Here is a 22,895-nt window from a genome sequence, read left to right on the forward strand (position 1 = left end):
TGGGTTTCCCCCATTTCTTCATTCCGGGGCAAACCCCCACATCCCAGAAATGAAGGGAAGGTGGCCTGGTGTTGGGGGGTGGGTCGGTGCCCTGGTGCCATGATGTAGCTGGGGGTCGGGGGAGGCAGACACACGGCCCTCACCCACAGGAATTTGGATTCTCTTAAAGGAAAGTGATAAGCCAAGTGTGACAGATTTGGTAATAATTCGGGGGCTGGCCTGGGCTTGGATTGACTGTGTGAGGCGCCTGTGGTCATGTGGCTGTGGACTTCACTGCTGGCTGGAGTTCAGGGAACCGCCGCTTCTGAGGCCCACTGGCTCATGGAGAGAGGGGAATGGCGGCGACCCCCAGGGTAGGGCCCCGCAGACCCTGCGAAGCTGTGCACCCCAAGTCGTGAGCAGGATACTGGCTGGCCACCCCACCTGCCCTCAGGAAGGCAGGCCCCCTGCTTGTGCCGGACGCCTGCCTCCCGTGTCTTCCCAGACCTCATTCTGTGACTCGGATCCCCTTACTCACACCTCCTGGCTGCCAGGAATCCTAGGACATGTGTTTTCTGTTCTGACCTTTCCAACTGGAAGAAACTGGAACATAACACCTCACACACAGGGGTGCATGACGAGTAGGCCGAGGGTGAAGCCGAGAACCCCTCAACTGACTCTGACAGAGGAGGAAACCGTGAATGAGACCAGCAAACATAGAGCCGGGTGAGAGCCGGGGGCTCGTCCAGTTGGGGTCACACAAGTTTCCTGGCTGTTGAGCTGAGTCGAGAACGTCTGGGGGAGGTGGTCCCATGGCTGTGGCAGTTCCCTGGGCCTGAACACGGGCCGTAGAGCAGACGGGACAGCCCTCCCCTTGTCCTGGTGCCAGTGGCTGGGGGGCAACTCAAACAGGGGCACTGCGTCTCCCCCGCCCAGCTTGTCCTCACACAGGGTGTGGCAATGCTCAAGCGAAGCGGGGAGCCTGTGTTCCCACAGGCTTCCTGCCCTTTGGAGGCTGACGGACAGCAGGCCGTTGAGCGGCTGAATAGCTGACAGATACTGCTGTGGGCAAATGCCTGTAGCCTGCGTCTGCCAGCCTCAGAACCTTCCAGAGCACCCTGAGCACAGTCGAGTCTGTGGATCTGTGGTGATTTCTGAAATGCCACTGTGGCTGCCTCAATTTCAAAACTGTTTCTCCCAAATAAAAAATTGGGCAGATCAGCCCGGGCACCTCACGTACCCTCCCTCTGCCTGCAGGGCCGGGTTTGTGGAGGGCTTTCAGCCTTGCGTCCTGAGGGGGGCCTGGCCTGGACAGGGGTCTTTAGGCCACCAGTTTCCAGCCAGACAGGAACCTCTGGACACCCTGTGGTGACAGGTGGGCCATGTAGATACTTATGGGGCCATGGACTTTAGTTCCAATGCTACGTTTGAATGACATTATTAAGCACTTTATGACAAAACACAGACCTCTTTTGATTCTGGCATCCACTGCTAAGAACTTTATCACACCTTGTGGCACTTAGCAAACCCGTTTTGTGTTGAGTTAGACACTAAGTAAATATGCTTTTTGTGGTGCTTCTGGCGACGGGGTATTTGAGTGACTTCATTTACTGTTACCCGCTCTACTCTGTTCACTGTTGGGACCTTGAAAGGAAGGGGGACACTCCGGCTGTGGAGGGCCTCAGGCTGGGGATTTCGGGGCAAGGACGGGCTTCGAGAACACCTCTGGTACCAGGGCCGGTGGGCAGGCTGGCGGACACGGCCAGTCTCATCAGGCAGGTGGTGAGGTTGTGTGGCGAGCCTGCTCACGCCGCTCTGCTGGGATGATGCCAGTGTGGGTGTGGCATGAGTGGGTCACTGTGTGGGGTTGGGGGACACTGCCCAGGCCTCTAATGTAAGAATAACTGAAGTCCGGAGGGGTGTTTTCTTACTAATGTTCTAGTTGTGCCTCCAGCAAGAAGAATTCAAAATTTAGGCGAAGAGTTCGAGTGATGTGGGGAAAAGCAAACTTTTTTTAAAGGAGAAAATGACTCCTGTGTGCTTTTGTTCAAACACATTTACTTTGTTAAGACCTGGCTTCATTTACAGATGTGGAGGGAAAAGGATTCAGCAAAGCCGGCGGTAGGATCCCAGGGTCGGCATCACTGCCCTCAAGCGTCTCGGGGGCTGAGCAGCGGAGGGGATTCTGCCTGGACTCGGCCATAGCTTCTCCTCTCACTCCTCAAACTGGCTGGTCCACCATCTCTGGCTCTGGGTGGCATGTCCAGATAGGTGGAAAACAGTTAAAACATGTTGCTGAAATGCAGCCAGACCTGCTTCTGTAAGACCTGACCTTCTGTGAATCACTCCAATCCCACCGAACATATTCTGTCTTCATTCCATAGGCAGGAAGGGGAAAAATTGAAGCAGTTATTTCTTCCTGTTTTTATCTCTGAAAAGTTCACATTAACTTTGCACGGACAATGGATTAAAACTGGTACTTGTTCCCGAGGAGCCAGCATTCTGGCAGGTGCGCAGAAGGAGTCCAGCTCCCTGTTCAGCTGACCAGGCTCTGGGGGGCGGCCATGTAGCACAGAGGCTTAGAGGACTGTCTCCGAGGTGGGGTCACTTCTAGTTCTAGCCCTTCATGTTGGTTTCAAAATCCCGCCACCTGAGAACCGTGAGATTGCAGAGATGGCCCAGGCCCAGCGCGATGGGGTGCAGGTGTCCCTGGACACTTGAGTGTGGCGGCCGTGGTCCTCGTGAGCAGGAGCCCGCAGCCCTCGCGAGGCGCCTCCTTCCCAAGCAGGGATGCACTTGCTCCGCGATGTTGGCCGAGTGCCTCCTGCTTTGCTTTAGTGCGTGGAGCTCTGACAGGGCTGTCGGGCGTGTTTGTGTCATCAGACCCCAGTGACTCCCACTCGCTTTTTGGTGAGATTTGCTGGTGGGCTGTGGGCCATCACTGGCGATGTCCCTTGCTCCTGTTTCCTCAAGCTCATGTGGACCATCGGCAGGCTCTGTGTTGCTGCTGTGTGGCTGTCGGCTCTTGGGGCTGGGAGCTCCCCACCACATGTCTTCATGGGGGCTGCTGGTGGGGGGAGATCCGGCCACACCATGGGACAAGAAGGGAAGGGAAAGAGTGGTGCGTCAAGGCAGGGCGGGCTGATGCCAAGGGCACGGACATGGGGCCTCCAGGCCCAGAGCATCGTGACTGCCGGCTCTGAGCGCAGGGCGTGTGCAGTGACTCAGGAGCCGAGGGGCAGCTCGGGAGGCAACAGAGGCCGTCCTTCACTGAACACTACGGGACGCTCAGAAAACACTTGCCCACTCTTAACGTTTTAAGAGTTTAGTAAAATGTAATCTCCCATGAATCAAATCAAGGTCATTGACGCTATAAAATACAATTTACAAGCTGATTTTTTATGACAGTGATGAATGGATTTTTCCAGGTTTGCAGTTTTAAGATATACAGCCAGTCTCTCTTGTGGTTAAGCCTTGCGTTCTTTCTTAAATTCCTCATAAGGATATGAAAGAGGCAATATTGTGAAATAAGCTATTGAAAGTAAAAATAAATGAAGTAGGAGCTTGAAAGAGAGCTTTCTCCATCTGAGTCAGACACATCCATTAAATTACATCTGTTAAAAAAACGAAAGCAATCAGCATGTGTCTGAACATCTGGACACAGTCCAGCTCTTTCTGGCCCGTTTGTGGGGCTGAGTTTGGTGCCCTCACTGCTCGTCCTTCCCTGCCAGCCCCAGAGCAGGAGGACCCTGGGCTGTGGGAGGGGCATGTACCCTCTCTGAATGGCACCAGGATGAACTTGGGGAACAAATAAACCCATGCCACACTACTGGCCAGGCCTCTGACTGGTTATGTTGTCCCAGAGCACATGTCATTCCAGGTCCGCCGGGCATGATGCAGATCATGTGACATGGGGCATGGATGCCCTGCAAGGATGCTGTAAGCAGCGTGCATGCTCATACCTGCCAGCGGAGTTGTTACCACTAGGTTTGCAGTAAGTGGAGGTGGTGGCGTCCCTCTCACTGTTTTCACAGGCCTGAAAACTTTGTAGTTAGCAACTGTATTTATAGTGACAGGCACTGGCTTAGCTCCTGTAGGGAGGCAGTGTTATCTCAAGAATAATTTCAGAAATATTCTCAGAAGTGCAAGGCTGCACGACATAATCTACCAGTTGATCATGGGGCAATGAATTCAGTAAAAACTGCAATGAATTCAGTAAAAACTGCAGATCAAGCACAGGTAGTGATACTTGTGCACGGTGCAGAATCACATGTGGTCTGAGTTTCACATGAACGAGCATAATTCTGGGCGCAAGTGACTAGGATGCCCAGGGTCATGCGGGGCACCTTGGGCATGGGCATCTTTTGGAGTGCATTCATGCTGGACGTTGCCTTACCTTGGAATGAAGACATGCTATCTCTCTTCCCTTTCAGGCTCTGTCTTTCTGTTTTTAATAGATTAGAATTGAGGAAGGCACTTGAACACCTTTAGGGTGCGTGTCATACTAGAGTGAGAATGGCTTCCTGAAGTGCTATAAGTATTCAAATGTTTTGAGTGTAAACAGTTGATGGTTATTTATTTTCAGTGGTCTTAAAAATTTCCCACCTAAGATTGGGAATGTAAAAAAGTTTTGCTTAGGAGAAAATTAAAGCAAAAGTAGTTGTTTTGTTCCACTGGGTGCCATGGAGAGGGAGAATAATTTCCCTTGAATTGAGAAAACCTTGATAGGATGATAGAAATAATCCTAAAACTGGAGAAAGATGTTTAATGGACAAAATGCCTCATTAGAATATGGCCCATCCTCAAGGGCTTCCAGGTGAGTGTGCCCCAAACTTGTGGCCAGTGGACATCTTGAGCACCCTCCTGGACTTTGACCTTACTTAGTCACCAGGAGCCCTGCCGTTCCCGTCGCCGGTACCTTGTTTCAGGAGCCCACTAAGGCTGAAAGTGGAGCTTTTCACTGAACGCATGGTTAATAAGTAGTGGTCCAGTGACTGTCTGACAAGATAACGTCCTTGAGAAACTAGGAGGACTCGGGAAATATAAACAGTTTCTCCAACATAAATATGCACATTGAACTTATCAGCTATTCCAAATTCCTAGTGCACATCATAGACCCAGATGACTCAACCAAAAGAGAATTAAAATCAAAAGCAAAGAATTTCTGGAATGTCACAGTCAGAGGGTCCTATCCGAGCCCTTAGCTTAATGGGTTAGCTCTGGAGGGCCGAGAGCCAGCCAGATGCTCTCCAAGTCCTGACTTTCTCTGGCTGTGTGTTTTTGTGAATAATTTCCAGATGCCTCTCAGGCACTGACTTTTAATCAAACTCTGATTTTCATCAATGTATTACCAAGTGTTAACTAACCAAAGCATGGTCTCCACCCTATGAATGTCTTTGTTTAGAATAATAAAAACATATGTTGAAACAGAGACTTGTGAAAATAAATAAATAATATATGTAAATACAGAAAAGATAGAAAAGCTAGAGTACTCAAGAGTGGGGATTTAGTTTTTATCCTAAGATTGGAGTGTTTTGTGCCTTTTCTTCAAGGCCTTTATTTGAGAATAGGACTTTGTCATGGTGGGCCACAGGGGTTTGTACAGCCAGGAGCAGCCATGGGGCTCAGAAAAGGTGTGAGGGAGGTGAGTTTCTCTGCAGAGGGGCTCCTGATCCTGACACCGGCATCCTGCAGGTGATACTGGTGCCGCATCCCAAGTTGGGGGGATTTATAAATAGGCTTTACAGACCTTTTATAAGCTGCCAGTATTTTATAGATGTTAAAATAAATGTGCCCGAAGAAACCTTTCTAACTAAGTCTATTTGATCGTTCTATGTCTCAACTGCAAAGAAAGTTAAAAATTAAGAAAAAGGCACATATTAAATTTAGTGATGGACACAAAATGCTTCATTTTACAAAGGAGGAAATAAAGGCCTGAGGACACTCTGTCTTTACTTCCTCCTGTGGCTACAGGGCGTGTGGAGAGGCGCCTTTATCAGAGTGGGTTTTGAGGACTGAAGCAGAGCCCACGTTCTGCCGGGGACATTCTCTGTGCACCTGCTCTGTCCACGAGGCTGGGCTAGCCCAGGCCAGAGCCCCGTCTGGCCCCACGAGGCCTCTTGCACCTATTTCTGAGGCCTCTGAGGCCCAGCTCTGATCTAGGTCTCAGTCACCATCCCTGGTCCACAGAAATAGCCTCACCCTGGCTCTCTGGGCCCCCACATCTAAGACCCACACCGTGGCACCATGAGGCTCGCAGAACATAGATTGTCGCTTGTCCAGCTCTTACAAGGACTCCCAGTTTCCCTTCCAAGCCCAGACTTTGCTCTGGGGCTCTGGGGCTCTGGGGCCCTGGATTGGGGCCCACCTCGTTTCCCCTACCTTTCTCCTTTCCAGGGTGTGCTCCTCGTGCCCTGGCTTTGCTGCGGAGCCTCTGGAGAGGCTGACCGGGTGTGGGAAGCGGGAGGGCGCAGCCCTTCACAGCTGGCGGCAGGGCTGCGACCTGAGCGCATCTGTGCTGCGCATTGCTCTCTGTGTCTTAGATCCCTTTGCTCAGCAGCAGCTATTTGACTGCCCCAGAGATTCCCTTCTTTTCTCCACTAGATGGTTAAACTGTAGGAACGAGTATTAAGGCACTTTTATTTCTCATTTTTGTAAATGATCGGCTAAGTGAGTGGGTTGTTATTGGAAACCTCACTCACCCAAAGGAAAAGAAGCTTCTAATGGGAGACTAATTCACGTTCACAGACTGATCCTTCTTCATAGCCGCACTGGTGTTCAAGGTCAAGGAGGAGCCCCTTTCCGGGCTCACCCTGCCCTCAGAGCAGAGACTGTCATCCGTTTAACACTTACTGACAGTTGAAGGCAATTCAGAAAGAAAATTATAAACTACACAGCTCCCTTTATGTAAATTGAATTTTGTTAAGTTAAGGGGTTTAAAATCCTGATGCCTACAATCCATTCAGTAAACTTAGTCTCAGTTGTAAGTCTTCAGGCAAGACTGGCCGCGGCCAGCGGCACCTCCCCTAAAGCTTTCTAGAGGAGGCATTTTTTGCATTATTCCCATTTTGCACAACCTGTGAACGTCAGCCTCGTTTTCTAATCTGTGACTCTGTAGTTGAAAATTCATTCATATTTTCCCGGGGAACAGCACAAAACTGGGCCACTAGGAAGTTTTTGTGTGATAGATTCTTAAAACCTTGGGGGAAGCACTGGTTGATAAAGTGTGTTGATATCCCTGGGAGAAAGGGCTCTTCTGGCTTTATAACTGTGAGACATGGGTCTTGAGGGACCTCTGGGTGCAGAGTCAGCCCAGGCTCTGTCTTCGGCTTTTCTCACTGAGGATGCCATGAGGGCCTTTGGGGGCATCCAGCTCCTCCGTAAGTCTGACCAGGTGTACTACCCTTCCAAGCATCTGCTCAGCCCAAAGGACAACGGAGCACAGGGTCCGGTTCTGGACAAGCAGCTGGGCTTGAGAATGGGCAGGGCTGGGCAGGGAAGCTCTCATGGTGGCTCAAAACCAATATCAGAACCCAAGCGTTTCCACAGAAACCTAATAAGCCAAATATTTACTTGGATTCCACAGATAAGTGGGATTAGCAGAGTGCCTTCAAGCTAAGCTGTGAGCTTTCTGCAGAATTGTAAATGAATTGGTGTGGTAATTCCAATTCTGGCTTTGAAAAGGACAGTCTGGTGTCCTCTCTCTGCAAGTGTCTGTTTAATTGACTGTTGGCTGTCTGTGGACAGCAGTGGCCGCTCACCATGCCATGTGCCCCTTGGATGGGGCTGTCTCTGCACTGGGCCCTCCCTGTCCCATGGCTTCTGAGCTCTGCTCTGCATACAACTGTCCCCAAGTAAATGGTGACCCTGTGCTGTGTCATGGAGCCTGCAGGCTGGGCTGGCCTGGCCAGGATTTATGGGGCAGCAGTGCAGAGACCTGGGAGGAGCCCGGAGTGAGAGCCGTGCGTCTCCCTGAGAACATGACTCACTGCGGCCCCACCCAAGGACCCAGGTAGCCATAGTGCCCATGAGGCCAGGCTGGTGGGCATAGCCTCTGGTAATGCTTCTGGGGACAGAGACCCCAGTGACCATCTTGGGCCCTGGTGCTGTGTGCCTGCCAGACTGAAGTCTCTGGGGACCAGCTGTATGTTTCCCTGCATCTTGCCCTGGGAAAGCCCCATGCTGTGGGGTGGGGTCCCTGTTCCCTTGAGCCATATTGCTGCTACTGCACTTTGCAAGACCTGGTCCATTTCACGGTGATGGAATTTTGATTTCTTGGGACCTTTACTATTTCTCATCTAATGAAAATTCACTTCTTAATCGGTTCTCTAATTTTTTTTTCCTGATTTCTTCTCATGTTACATATTTATTTGGCTTTTATCTCAGAAATAGCTTTGTGCTACGGTCAGTGGCAAATATTCTGTCAGGATGAACATGTCAAGGAGTCGCATATTCACATCAGGAAGAGACTTCTCAAAGTATTGCCCGAGCAATTGATAGAAGCTAAGAGAGATGGGTGAACAGGGGTCCAGGACGCCTGGGGATGAGTTTCCCAGAATGCTCATTACATTGAATGCCACCACCTCTCCCCATTGTTCTCGTCCCGATTTGGACATGACACGTACTGTTCCCACTTCATTAGTGGTTAACTTTTGAGTGGAACAGCCATGTGTCCTTCACCAAGTCTAAAGGGAATTGGGGTCTCTGGTCCTGCCAGGCATGGAAGCACCTCAGACCCGTGCCATGTGGTCAGTCACTCACACTGGAACTCAGCACCAGCTCCAGGGCCCCAACAAGTCCTTGCTGAGTAACTGGACACTGCAGTCAGTTCGGTCAGTTCCCGTGTTCTCAGTGTTAATTCTCGTGATTCTAACCAAAGCTCACAAGCCCATAAAGTATGGGTGGAATTCACCTTGTGGCACATCCTGGAGGTGGGACAGCTTTGTCTTCCTGAACCTAACTCATTTTTTCCTTTTCTTTACTCAAAATGAAGCTCAGAGTCTTTGCAAATACAAATGAAAAGTACTCTGTTTTTGGACTGAAGTACCTCAACTATGGAGTAAATCCTTAGCAGAAAGATAAGTGCATTTCACAGTCTGTAATTTATGCCATGATAAAAAATTATGTCGAAGAGGCACTGCTTTGTTATTTCTTGTTTTTTAAGTGAACTGAACTTTTTAAGTTGACTTCTTTTTGTATCAAAGAGTTCTTAAAGCTTCTATTTGCTGTTAGTCTTGAGTTTCATGATGAATAGATATTTTCTTATTAAAAATCTTGGTTGCTTCACCTCATTTGAGGGATATGATTAAATTAACAACAAAAAGTAACCCAGGTTAATCCCCACTAACATCATACCACACACAATATAAGCAGCATTCTTTTAAGGCTGCTCAGCCCTGAGGATTCCTTAATGTGCTAAGCCTTTGCCCAGACACCTGTATTTCCTCTCTACCTCACAGCCTCCTGGTGTCTCTGGAGGACTGATGGGGTGGGGAAACCCACAGCGACCAGCTTCTGTGGTTCCCCTGGGCAGCTGTGCAGCTCTCCCCCTCCCCTCTCCTCCCGGACATACCTGCCCCCGGGCACCTGGGCTCTGCTGGGAATGCACCTGGCGACCCCACTGAGCAGGCTTTCTATCACCCTGCCCATGGGCTTGGAGCTGGAGGCACTCCCAGGCCGGCCTGCTGCTTTCCTCTGTTCCTCTTAGTGGCCAGTTGGCCAGGGAGGCTCGCTTGGCCCGGACAGGGGCTGCTGTCCTCTCGGAGCCAGAGCACAGGGCTGCCTGCTGAGGGTCCCCAGGTGCCGCTGACATCCGTCACCTGCCTGCTGCCTCATCTCCCATTTCTTCCCGAGGGAGGGAATGTTAACGGGAAGGTGGTTTTTCTTGGGAAGCATGGTTTCCCCAGCGGTGTGGGTTCTCACCCAGTGCTGCCTCTCTACCCAGTCCTCCTGAAGCAGTCTGGGTAAGCGTTTCCAGTGGGGAGCGCAGGGGAAGCGGTGCGGGTGAGTGGGAGGGAAAGGCGGGGCTGACGCCAAGCTGGCTCCTGTAGGAGAAGTACACATGCTCAGTTACTGCTTGACCCTGGGCAGTGCCTGGACCTGGGCCTCCCGGGATGGGACTCCAGCCCCATCATCTCCAGCACAGTGATCTTGCGGTGGTGCCCCACTTGGGGGGTGGGCTGGTAACATGACCTTCTGTGTCCTGCTGCTTTAGGATCGGGAACATAGTGGCTGTGAATCTCTCAGTCTCATGCAGTAATTCAGTAACTGTTAGATACTGTGATTTACAAAACCTATGGTTCAAAATCAATATGTCTATATTGCAGCGTGCTTCAGATCAATGTCCAACAACCTCATTAACATTAAGGTACCCTGGCATACTAATTTCCAAATATTAAAACAACATTTCTTTCCATTACAGAAAAGAATCTGATGTACTCTGTGTGTTCTATGAAACATGGAAAATTAACATACTTTACTTTGTACAGGTTGTCCTGGTGCCAAAAAGAATGAGTTTCTCACCAGCATTCTGGACGCGCTGTCTACTGACATGGTCCACGCTGTCTCCGACCCCTCGTCCTCCGGCAGGTAAGTCGCATTGGACCACAGAGCAAGGAGCTGGGAGGAAGCCCCGGCACCGCAAGAAATCTGAGAGGCCAGAAGTCAGAGCCAAGCCAGGAGACATGGAGACCTGGCCGGCCTCTCTGGGCAGGGCTTACGGAAGGAGCCCCCAACCCCCGAGACACAGAACTGCCACATGCGCCTGGGACTGCCTGTTCAGAGGGTGTTTAATGGGATTAAGCACAGAGGACTTGTCATAACGGTCCTGGAATGTGGGGTTCCCGGTGGTTCTGTCAGACGGTGGTGAGAGGGAGAGATGCAGGTGAGGGCCCGGGGCAGAGCCAGTGTAGATGGCTTTTACGCTTTGCACTGCCAGGCTCGTGATGGGATTTTAAACATTTTGAACTAAAACATTCAGTTTCAAGTTTCTAAGGATTTGACATATTTTTTGGGCAAAGTATATAATTACATATTTATTATGGCAAAGAATAGAAAACACAAAATTTACTCTCTTAGCTATTTTGAAGTGTACAATTCAGTGGCATTCATCACACGGCACTATTTGAAATTTGACTTCCAAAACTCTGTAAGGTTTGCTCCGAGCACCTGTAGACACGCTACACCACTGGGTCTGGGGCCTGAGCTTTGCGTCCTGGGGTGTTCTATACATTTTCTGCAGCTCTTCCCTGTCTCCTTAGCTGCCTGCCAGGATGAGGGGGCTCCCAGTGTGTGACAGACGTGGTGTTTCAAGCACTGTAGCCTCCTGAGAATTAGAATAATGTATGACTTTATCGTAAGGAGCTATTTCTGATGGAGAATCTTACTATCTTTATTTCCTCAGAGCACTGGCTTTCCTTGCTTCCTGGCCCCAAACCCTGACTATCTCATCTCTTCTAGCTGATCTCAAGCTTTCTGCTCTCCTTATCTAAAAGGGTCTCCTCTGTGTCCCTGCTTAAGGGTAAGAGTCAAGAAAAGAAAATAAGGCAATGCTAATGGGAAATACTATAATCAGGCAGTAAATTAAACTTAATAAAGTAAAAAAGAAAATCACCTAAATTTCAAACTGACATCTCATATTCATGGAAAGTTTGCTCTTCTCTGAAAAGTTCAAATTGTCTCACAAGTCTGAAAAATGGTTGGTAGCATCAGAGTCCTGTAATACCTGCAGCCTTTGATGTCTGACTCATGGGAATGAGGGTTTGGGAGGTGGAGGCCGGCCCTTAGATGCTTGAGCATTGGCCTCCGGCCTCCATTCAGCGAGCATCTGGGGCAGTTACAAACGCCTGACTCAAATCCAGGCCTTCGAGGAGCTTTTTACTTACTTGTATCTTAATGTTTTTACTTATTTATATCCTAAAATTTCTTTTTTTAACCCAAGGGAAAATATGTAGTTACCACTTTAAGATGTTTTTATTTTCATGTTTCAATATACCCAAGACACACACAATATGTCAATGGTTCCCATTTAAAGGAGTGGAGAACCCCAGGACCCCGGTGCTCCTGATGCCCCGGGGCCCTGCCGGCTCACGGGGCACAGCGTCCATCATAAGGGGGCTTTTGTCCTCAAGGGCTGGTCAACACCAAGTGTGTAATTGGCACACAAATTCACTGTGTCATTCGCAATTTTGAGACGAACTTGAGACATTTTTGCTTAATCTCTTTTCTAAATTATTTTTTTTGAATTATTGCCTAAAGGCAAATGCGCACAGGCTTAGGCAAGTGGACCGTAAGTGCAGTAAGCATTTGGTGGGGGTGGTGGGGCACCGTCTGTGGACAGCGCGGGGGGGCGTCCTGACGACCTCGTGTGTCCCCCAGGCTCTCGGAACCCGACCCCAGCCACACGCTCGAGGAGAGAGTGGTCCACTGGTATTTCAAGCTCCTTGATAAAAACTCCAGCGGGGACATTGGCAAAAAGGAGATCAAGCCCTTTAAGAGATTCCTGCGGAAAAAATCGAAACCCAAAAAATGTGTGAAGAAGTTTGTTGAATACTGTGACTTGAACAACGACAAGTCCATTTCCATCCAGGAGCTGACGGGCTGCCTGGGCGCGACGAGGGAGGAAGGAGACGCGGACACGAGGAAGCGCCACCGTAAGAGCCCCTTCCCCTCGCTCGCTCCCCGAGGGCCCCGCCGCCCTCCCTCCGGCCCGCTTGCAACCCCGGCCTGGGACGCTCTGCGGGCACCCTTCTCCGGAGGGCGGGCCTCCCGGGAGCGAGGCGGGGGAGGGCCTGGCGGGGAGGGCCGGGGGCGGGGCAGGGCGCAGAGCGCGAGCGCCTCCCCGTGTCCCCGACCCCCACCCCGGCTCCCTGCACGCTCTGGACGGCGGGGTGGGCGCGCGGGGATTGGCAGGACGGCGCCATCGCCGCTGTCATCGTCTGAGGAAACCCAGGGCGCTGTGGCTGCAGAGCCGGGGTGGGCCCGCTGTCCGCCGCCTTAACCCACAGCCGGTGGCCCCTGCAGCTCCCGGGGGCCTGGGGACGGACTAGCGGGGGCGCCCACTCCGGGCAGTCGCCCCAGGCCGCAGGCGCACTCGTGGCTTGGGCCTCAGGGCTTGATTCTGGCGCTGCCTCTGTGGCATGTGCCACGGCGTGTGACCTCCGGGCCTGCAGGGTCGCTCCACTCTCCCCTCGCCCTCTCCTTGACATGGGTCCCGCTGGATCTCGGGAGACGGGTGACTTGCTGTGGTTGCGGCTCTGAGCGGTCATCACGCCAGAGCAGGTGGGCGCCAGACCCCGAGCCGGAGGGCTTGAGGACACCGGCCCCCCTGCCCTGTGCATCTGGCGGCTGCCAGCGGAGGTGGGGTGTCCGGACGGCCTTGCGGAAACAGGCTTTAAGTTGCCAGAGAGCCCAGGGTCTGGGGTGCCGTGGGTGGAGGAAGTGCAGGCACAGCAGGGCGGAGGCCGGCCTTTTCCTTCCCACCGGCGCCCCTTCCTGGACGGGCAGCTGGTCCTTCTGCTCACAAGGACCCCTTCCCTCCATTCTTGTCCCGCTGCCCGCTGACCCCCGGTAAGCCTCGCGCTGGGGGTCATGGGGCAGGTTGTCCCTGCTCAGGGGCACAGTCCTGCCCACAAATGTCTTCAGGTCACACAGAATAAAGGCAGGTGCCCCCGGGGAAGGGAGGGGGTGAGGCCAGCAGGTGGCTCATCTTTGATAGAGTGCTGAGGTGAGTGTGACAGACTTCTGAGGCACAGCTCAGGTGGGGCTGGAGCTGGGAGCCCGCAGGTGGGTTCAGGCTGAACCCCGCAGCGCAGGGCGTTGCTCTCCTGGGACCCAGCACGCAAGCTAGCCTCCTTCCTTAGAGAGAAGCCCGCCCCACCTGTTTGCATGCTGCCCGTGGTGCGGCCCGGTCCCTTACCCCTGCCCCCCTAGGGGGCTTCATTGCCGGGTCGGCACGCGTTTGTTTCAGTGTCCGGAGTTGGTGTCCTTTGGAGCTGTGTAATCAGCTCCCAGGGGCAGGGACCTCAAGGAGCCGGGTCCTGGGCTCTCCCGCTGGCTGTGCGAGTGTCCAGAGCTTCCGCACGATGCACAGACCGGCCCAGCATGAAATGGGCGCACAGAGTCTCCCCAGTGGTTCCAGGGAGTGGCTTTCTTCTTAGATGGCATCAATCATTCATTCATTCAGCAGAAACATTGAATATCCACTGGGAATTAAGGGATGGAGGTAGCAGCCAAGCTGCAGATGATTCACAGTGTGTGGGGAGGAGCCAAGAGCCACGTGATACACTGCAGGAGCAGCGGTTTGTGTAGATGGTTGCTGTGTACCGGGAGGAGCTGGCCGAGTTAGAGAATCCCTGGGTGTGAGCTGAGCCCAGGCTCAGCAGCCAGTGGGAGGGGAAGCTCTCCAGACAAACCCTGAGGGCGCTGCATGCCATCTTGACCTGACAGCTCACCCCTGCGTGGTCAGAGAAGGCGGCCTGCGCCGTGGCCGCCTGGCACCCCGGAGACCAGCCCCCTTGGGAGACCCTGCACGCCATGTGCAGGGGCCGCTCCTCCAGGCATCCATAAAGCGGGTCAGCCACGGCTGCCCTCTGTAGAGGAATCCGGATGGGAAGCCGGTTTTCCAAGCAATGCTGGCAGTCCATGCCTTGCCCTGGGGACAGAGCACTGTGCATGTCACAGGTCCTCCAGCACCCAGATGCCCAGCTGATGCCAGCAATTCCAGGGCACAATCCTGGCCCCCTACCCGTGGTGGTGACCAGAAGTGACCTCAAAGCCCACCTCCCTGTTAACACCAGCACTGTTCTCAGAGCTGGTTCATGCGCTCTGTTACTTAGTGTCCTGCTATTTTAGAATACAGGGCATTACTAGAAAACCCGAGGTATAGTGAGGCCAACTGCCATTAGAGGGCTGCCCCTCAGCTCCCCAGGGGGGGCTCGGCCCACCAGGCAGGGCTGCACAGGGCGCATGGATGGTCGGGAGGCAGAGGGGGCGGGGGCATGGGGAAAGGGCCTTCCCTGCGGTCTCCATGGGAAGGTTGGGGTGAGGCAGCTCGGCAGGCTCAGGACGGACTAGTCTGAATGATCTCAGTGGGCTCTGGCACAAGGGGGCTGCCCTCTTTGTTAGGGTGGGGGACAGCTGTCTCACGGGGAGGTGGCTAGGATGTGGGTCCGGCTGACTGATCCGCAGTGAAAGGGGCGCTGCTGAGCAGGTGGTCTCCTCTGTAGAAACTGGCTAACCCTGGGAGGGACAGTCTCCCCTGGGCCCACGTGCCCCAGATGCCACAGTGTCAGATGCAGGAAATAAAGACCTGGTTAATGTACCTACTTCCAAGAGAATCCGCCCATCGAGGGCATTCAGACAGAATGACATGGGTCTCTTGTTGGACACGTTGAATTCCTCTGTTGCTTTGGAGGCATTTGGCTTCATCCTGCAGACAATTGTCATGAACGCAGATCCTCACCCGTAATGACTGGGCTGCATGCCTGCCTGAGACTGGCCCAGTTGCTCCTGTCAAGGTGGAGTAGAAACCTCAATTTGGAGGTCATATGGAGTTCTGAACAGTAGTGGGAGGTCTTGAGAGGAAACACGGTCCCTGCATCTTGCTGGGGTCAAGTGACTCCCTGGTGACCACAGACAGGACGGTCCATGTTATACAGGCTGAGGATGCTACCACTCTGCTATAGGTGGGCATGGGTTCTCCACAGCTTATCTGGGCATGAGCTGAGGGGACGCCTCCATGGGGAAACACCATCTGCACGCAGGGGACATTTGCAGGTGAAGCAGATGCTAAGAGATGGCGCAGGCCGCATCCTCCCCCTTCCTGACCTGATCCTGAGACTGTTTGGGGCCATCTGTGTAGCCCTGCGAGGGGCATGGGGAGAGTGGGGGTACATGACCCCGTTAGCAGGAAGAGGGCAGGGAATTGTGGGTACAACGCTCTCTCTCTTGACTTGAGTGCCATTTACTAGAGATGTTTAAATTGCTGCAGAATGTTGTGTTATCTTCTCTATGTCCCTCTGAATAAATTGTGCCCTAGTTTTATTGTCTTATTACTTAAATAAGAAGATAAGAATGATTCCCCACCTCCCAAATAAGCTGCAATTTGGTCAAAATGACATTGGGGATTTATCTACATAATCAGTTAATTTTGCAGCCCTTTTATTTTTCCCTGCAGAATTTCTCTAAGGTTTTTTCTACTTTTTTTCAATTTTATTATCAGCTACTTTGTCCTACTCTGTATGATTTGTAATAGTGAAAAGTCAGAGAGAACCAAATATTCAGGAGAGGATGCGCTGGAACACTAAACATCCACCTGTTACCAGTTTCTTGTGTTCCCTTTGTTCTGCTCCCTATTTAACAATGCATTTCTTTATTCTGAAAAAGGTTAGAAATCAAATAAAGAAATGAATATGTGACCTTTCATCTTCAGACATAATCAGACTTACATCTGTAGCTTTGCAAAAGAGTATTCTTTGCATATACACATGTTTATATATGCTGTGATTTTTCACTACAAAATAGGATCGTAATATATGTACTTTCTTATCACACTTGTTTTAAGCAATTACATAAGATTTTGCATTTAAGTTACTGCAACTAAGACATTATTGGGCATTTTGATCTAAACTTTCACTATTACAAGACATGCAAAGAAGAGAAGTGAAGATGATTGAGAAATGAAAAAACCAAGAAAGGAAATATTTCTGAAGAACTTTTAAAAATTTGTAAAAGATGACATGTGTCACGACCCTCCAAAGTGGTCACAAAACTCAGCAATTAAGAAATATTCATTTTTGACCATATTATCTTGTCAACCCAGTTTCACGCTGGCTGCTTTTTTCAGGAATGTTGCCTTACAGCCAGGTTGTTGGCCATGTTACCTGGAAAATATCCATATCATCTGATACTGATGATGAGCACTCTCAAGACCATTCCCGTTGGGTGTGACGCAGCTGGGGGCCGTGTGGCCCTTTCTTTGTGTGGGAGTCTCACCAGAGGGTGTTTTTATGGATGTGGCACAGGCCACATCCTTCACCTTGCTGGGATGGTTATATCAGCGAAGGGAGATAAGGAGACCCTGAGGCCACGGGAGGGTGCTGAGAGGTGGGAGGGTGGCTCTGACAGGTGCCCAGGAGCACTGAGCCATGCCCGGGGGACGAGGAAGGTGCAGGTCAGGTGGACCGGTTAGGAGCCGCTCCATGGAGAGCGAAGTCTTCAGGGTTCTGGAGGCAGCTCTGAGCCTCCCACCCTGCTCTTCACACCTGCCACATGCTGAAGCCATGGAACAAACCCTGTGCATGAGAATCTCCCTGGAGCTTCTATTTCCCTTGAGAATCTGGGGAAGAACTGTTTCTTGCCAAACATGTTAATGTCTGATGATTTAAATATAAAACCAAAAGATTTCCAAGAACTGGTGTTGGCCTGTTGCCGAGGGCCTCATTCCCGACTCCCGGTGGTGCAAGGCCCCTCTTGCCAGGGAGATGGAGAGAAACACAGTTAAGAAGGCCTCCTTGGCTGGTGGACACTGCTTTGGAATTTTTGGTAAAATGAAACATTCTTCTAAAGCTGGGCTAGAGCTTTTGTTAGAAAATGTTTACACTGTGGCTTCTATGATCCACTCATCAGAATCTGTGCTTTCTCTCTATGTACATTTTCTCAGGCAAACAAGCTTGCTGACTGATGACACTGTTCTAAAGGGATATTGATCCCTCTCTGAAAAATTAAATTGAATCTTTCACTAAATGAAGAGTATTTAACTTTTAATAATGTCTTTTTCTTCCTGCTAGCCCCTAGAGGTAATGCTGAAGGCACTTCCAGTAGACAGGTGAGCAGATCCATATTTTTACCTTAATAATTTGCTGGTTTAATTATAGGCAATACAAATTCAGGGTCCTGTAGATCTGGAAAGTAAAGTTCCTTCCAAGAAAAGAAATCGTCCAGAAGAGAAAACATACCATATGTACACCCCCTGAAGCAGAAAATAGGTCGGCAAGAGTCTGTCAGAAATTATCAACTTCTTAAATCATCAACTTAAAGATTTTGCCTTCACTTTTTTTACTACTTGAAATTTCAATTATTTCACTGTTTTTAGAAAAATGTCTGGGTCTTCTTGTTTGGTGGAAACTTTTTAAGAACAGTTCTCCAGGATTTATGATTCACTTCTTAGGTTTCGTTAAGGAGGTTGTGGGGGCAGAAGACCTCTGGGCACTCACGTGACGGTGCTTCTTGTTAGGAATCCTAAGGAGGCAAGTCTTCTGCTCCAAGGAGGATTTTCAGTTTCCTGCTGTGTGATTATAAACATATTTCTGTGTTTCTGACTCTGTATCTCTGTCTATGTAATTAGAGGGAGTGGTTGTGGTGTATCCTCAGAGCCCATGCCACAAGCTATCTGAAGTCAGGAATATTTTCCAGAAGATAAACATGAGCTGTTTCATTTCTCCCTTCCTCAGAGCCAGGGGAAAATCTTCCTCTTTGAGGATTTCTCGCCAATTTGTTATTTATCTTGCTTCACCTGTTGGATGTCAGGCCAACATTTCCTAAGGCCAGCAGCCCCTGCATTTGCTGTGAGTTAAGTGGAAACCCCAACACACACCTTGGGTGTAACTGAAAGCCATTTCTTTAGAAAGACATGTGATATGGTTTCCTTTGCTTAGCAAACGTTTATGGTTTTAACTTTTTAAATCCTACCACACATCGCTGACACTTCAGAACAGGGCTGGTCTGAAAGCAGTCATGCCAGCTGTGCCCAGACTTCCAAATGGTTGTTCTCATCAGATAACGGTGACTGAGCATGTGCTCTACACTCAATCATAAATAAACTCAATTCAAAACACAATCCTCACGCTTTAGCCTTTTCCCAGTACAAGAGACGATTGCAGCGTCTCCCGCTCTTTTTATGACGTCTGAGTGAATTTGCTGACTTGCGTGCCATTATTTTAGTGGCTGATACTGCCAACTGTGATCCTGGGATTAAGTCCTCGTGCATAAGCCAGCTGTGGCGTGCACAGACCAGAGAACAGAAGACCATGAACATCGCTTTGAAGAATAAAATAGTGCCAGCCACCAAAATCTTTCACTGTATGAGCGACCACAGGCAAGAAGTATTAAATGAAGGCAAGTGAGGAGGATGCAAAAACGGATACTTAATCAAAGTGAGCTGTCTTGGCCTCTTCTGCGGTCTCCACGTGACACAGAGGGATCCGAGCCTCACCAGCAGGCTGGTGTGACCACTGGTCAGTTCCATGTCTCCCAGTGCTCTGACCAGCTTCAGTGACTGCACAGCACATTCATTCATGGCTTATCTTACCCATGAGTAACCGAGACCAAAGTTCCATCAGCTCGAGGCGGGAGACGCATTCCTCTCTCTTCTCAGCACTTCCTCGTACCTCATCAGGGGAATAAAAGCCGACTTGGAACCTTCTCAATGTTAAGCTTAATTCCCTTAAGTAATAAAACAGCACCATGGAGAAACTTATATTGGTAGGAGTTGGTTCACTTGGAAAAATAAATCTGGAAGAGTATATATTGCCTCTCCTTTTCATTCTAAATCACTTTGAATTGGCAGTCAGGGCACAGAATTCCAGTAATTTGGTAAGCCAACTTCTCAAGTCGTATTTCTTCTTGGGTAAAATAGTGAACAGAAAGGATGAAAAGAGAAATTAAGAAGTCAGCAATACCTTTATTAAGTTGGAAGCATAAATTAGATGGTTATAATTATTTTTGTATAAGGAATCCAAGGTGATACAAGATTCTGCAGAACGTGTAACATACTGACGCCACTTACAATGTTTGAGTAGATGTTAATTTTCTGAACTGATATGTTTTTCCTACTGTTCTGGTCATGGAGAGGGGTGGAAACTGTTAGAGTTAAGGAGTTCTGGAATGTTTGTGTTTTTACTAATTTTTATGCCCCAAATAGCCAATCCACTGCTGTTTCTTTTTTCACATCATTAAAAGCAATTTAAAATATTGCTGTGCTCCTTGTTGTTGCCAGATAGGTCCTTCCATCCCTAGGAGGCCAGCCTGGGCCCTCACAGGTGCGAGGTGCACGCTTCATAACGTGTCTCTTTTGTCTTTTTTTCAGCCAAGGAAGCAAGGATAAGTGGCTCACACGTCCAAGGCCGTCCCTAGATGTGTGGGAGGCTCCCTCACCAAGCAATTAAAAAAACAAAAACAAAAACACATAGTATTTGCACTTTGTACTTCAAATGTAAATTCACTTTGTAGAGATGAGATATTTAAACAGAATGCTTTAATCTGTGAAAACGGAAGGGTTGGCTTCAGAAAATTGATCACATACAATGTATGTGTCCTCCTTGACCTTCGAAATCTGTACTTGGTGGAGATGCATTTTGAATGGATTTAAGCTTATTTTCTTCGCCGTGCACATGTTAACATCGTAGAGACTTAGAGGCTTCACCTGAAGCGTGGGGCTCCCATCCTACACCCCCAGCCAGAGAGGGGAGAACTTGCCGCCTTTGAAATCTGTGGTCCTGGCAGCATTCGAGTCCACGTCGTGAATCCACGTATACATGTGACCCGCTGCTGTCCTCTGCACCCAGCGAGCAAGTGCATGGTTTGTTCGTTTCTTGGGATTTTGTGTCAGCTCTCTTTGCTCCCCGGAGATCCTACCCACGCAATGAGTTACGCAGCCACAAAAGCCATCCAGTGAGAACAGGCAGTGCCCTGGTAGCAAAGTATATTTTTCAGTCTTTGGTGTGCCTGCCTTTCCATTTCAAGCCTCTGTCTGAGCTTTGCCTCAGCCTCAGTTTAATGCAGCAAAGGCTAGAGAGCGATTCCTGCCATCCTGAGGTGGCACAGAAGGACCTAGCGTTCAGAGAAGGAAATTCAATCACAGCGTGACCAGGCCTGCTAAACATGCCTGTCTGCCCTGCCTTTTCTCCTCCACTGGCATTACCCATCCATGGTGGTCCACTCCAGGGCCCACTGCAGGGCAAACTACCACCTGAACAAACTACAAACAGTGTCCTTAAGGAAGGCCTGGCCAGCGGCTCCCTGGATGTTGGTCATGGCAGCCAGGCAGTGCCTGAGGTCCCATGCCTTCCCCTAATTCTTGTTTGAATGCTCAAGGGCACAAGAACTTGCCAGTGGGAAATTCACCGGAGCCATGCTTGTGAGGAAAGAGCCGGGGACTGAACACCTGCACTTAAGCAGCAGAACGGCCCGTGTGTGCAGCCGGCTGGCGCTCAGAGCCGGACCCAGACAGCGGTGGGTGCCGTTGGGAGGATGGTGTGTGTGTGGCAAGCAGTGGCCGTATCTTAGCTCCAAACTCTGGTTGGAAAAATAATCTCCATGGTTCTAAATTCCCCAATGTGTGCCATGGAAAATGATCTCTGTGAATGGGCACAAAGATGTTTTATGAGGCTTCTTACATATTTAAACTGCAAAAGTGATAAAACAAGACTTTGGGGCCATAAAACCAGCTTGTGTGTGTGTGTCATCGTTGCTTAAGAAATAGTTCTGATCCTAAATTTACTGGATAATCTTTTATATTTCTGAGCTTTGAATTTAATCATTTTTCTTAGATTAAAATAAAATATGCTAACAAACTGGACTCAGTCTTTTCTTTCCAGCTAAATGCAAATTTTTATAATTGCTTAATTTCGAGGGCGTCTCCTCTCAGAGAGGCAAAGATAGCACCTCTGGGCTGGGGGAGTCTGAATCCTGGCTGTGTTCCCAGAGCTATGTGGCGTGGGACACGTCATTAACCTTTTCCTGCTTAAGTCCCCTGCTCTGCCCAGCGTGGATGCTGGGGAGGGTTGTGAGTTAGTAAGTGAGGTGCTGACGGCCTGGCGGAGGACGCAGGGTTCGTCCGTTCTGTGTGAGACAGTCATCCACGCACTGAGCACCGACTAGGGCTGCTGAACACCCCCCTCCTGCCAGGTGCTGGGGCGGATAATGGAACAGGGAAGACTGGTATTCTCGTCAAAGTCATCACCGCTCATCAAGCCATACAGCTAGAGCCTTAAGCCTGCACTTCTCCCAGTCTCCAGACCCCAGGTCCCTTCTTTGGTTAAGCCCTTGTTACATTTTTGCCTGAACCATCACAGTAGCTTCTTAACCACTTCTGCTTCCTCCAGGATGCATCTTGTTCAATTGCCTCCTGCACATATGTTTCCTCTACTCAAAAAGGAGTGATCATTGTAAAACTCAGTCTTAGCATGTCAATTGTGCAGTGAAGGCAGATGGAATTAGGAGAAAGACAGCTGTTAGGTAGGGATGGGCGACTTGGACTGGGCTCTGGGCCAGGTAGGAGACTAAGGTGTCCGACAAGGCTTGGACAAAGGCAGGTGGGCTGGAGGGGCCACGTGGAGTTGGGGGACCAGAGCCCACTGCATGGTTCAGACCAAGTCCCAGGGCAGGGGTGGGTGTGCCACCTGCAGGAGGCCATGGTGGGTGTGCATAGCTGGATCCCCTTTCCAGAGGTGTCTGCAGTCTGGGACATGAGCGGGTCCTCGGCCTCCTGGGAGCAAAGCTCCATTTAGTAGCTGGATGGGCAGCGAAGGGGATGCGTGTCAGCATATGCATCAGACATGGAGGAAGCATGGGCAGCGCTGTGGAAGTCAATTGGGGCTGAGGCATTACCACGTATCTACAGTGTGGCCTGTTTGCTATAAAACAGGCATTTGATTGATGGTGTATGAACTCCAGTTTGTGTGTCAGGACTGCCCTGTATCAGGTGGTTCTGAATATTCCTCTCCAAGAGTGTGAAGGACGGGGAATGTGAACTCGAACCGTGGCGACACATGTCAGGCTGCACATCACAGGTCTTCACCTTCAGAGGGAGACGCCTGAAGGCCAGAGAAAGAATAATTTTATCCAGGTTCCTCTGCTGTGGGTGGCTGACTCCATTTATAAGCAACAGGAGAGAGAAGCCAAGTCACAGCGACATGAGC

At 50.3% G+C, this 22,895-nt stretch overlaps 1 protein-coding gene across 2 annotated transcripts in view; it reads left to right on the forward strand.

Annotated features, from left to right (window-relative positions):
- The window catches only part of SMOC2 (SPARC related modular calcium binding 2), a 128,372-nt gene extending 106,821 nt beyond the window's left edge, over positions 1 to 21,551 (forward strand). For both annotated transcript variants that reach the window (XM_037020901.2, XM_037020902.2), the window contains exons 10-13: positions 10,467 to 10,566; positions 12,355 to 12,629; positions 17,766 to 17,803; positions 20,063 to 21,551. In XM_037020901.2, coding sequence (XP_036876796.2) covers positions 10,467 to 10,566; positions 12,355 to 12,629; positions 17,766 to 17,803; positions 20,063 to 20,080 — 431 coding nt within the window. In that variant the 3' untranslated portion in view covers positions 20,081 to 21,551. The remainder of the gene's footprint in view (positions 1 to 10,466; positions 10,567 to 12,354; positions 12,630 to 17,765; positions 17,804 to 20,062) is intronic.
- The last annotated feature ends 1,344 nt before the right edge of the window (positions 21,552 to 22,895 follow it).

The sequence above is a fragment of the Manis javanica genome, chromosome 13, assembly GCF_040802235.1.
Source record: "Manis javanica isolate MJ-LG chromosome 13, MJ_LKY, whole genome shotgun sequence".
Classification (NCBI taxonomy): Eukaryota; Metazoa; Chordata; class Mammalia; order Pholidota; family Manidae; genus Manis; species Manis javanica.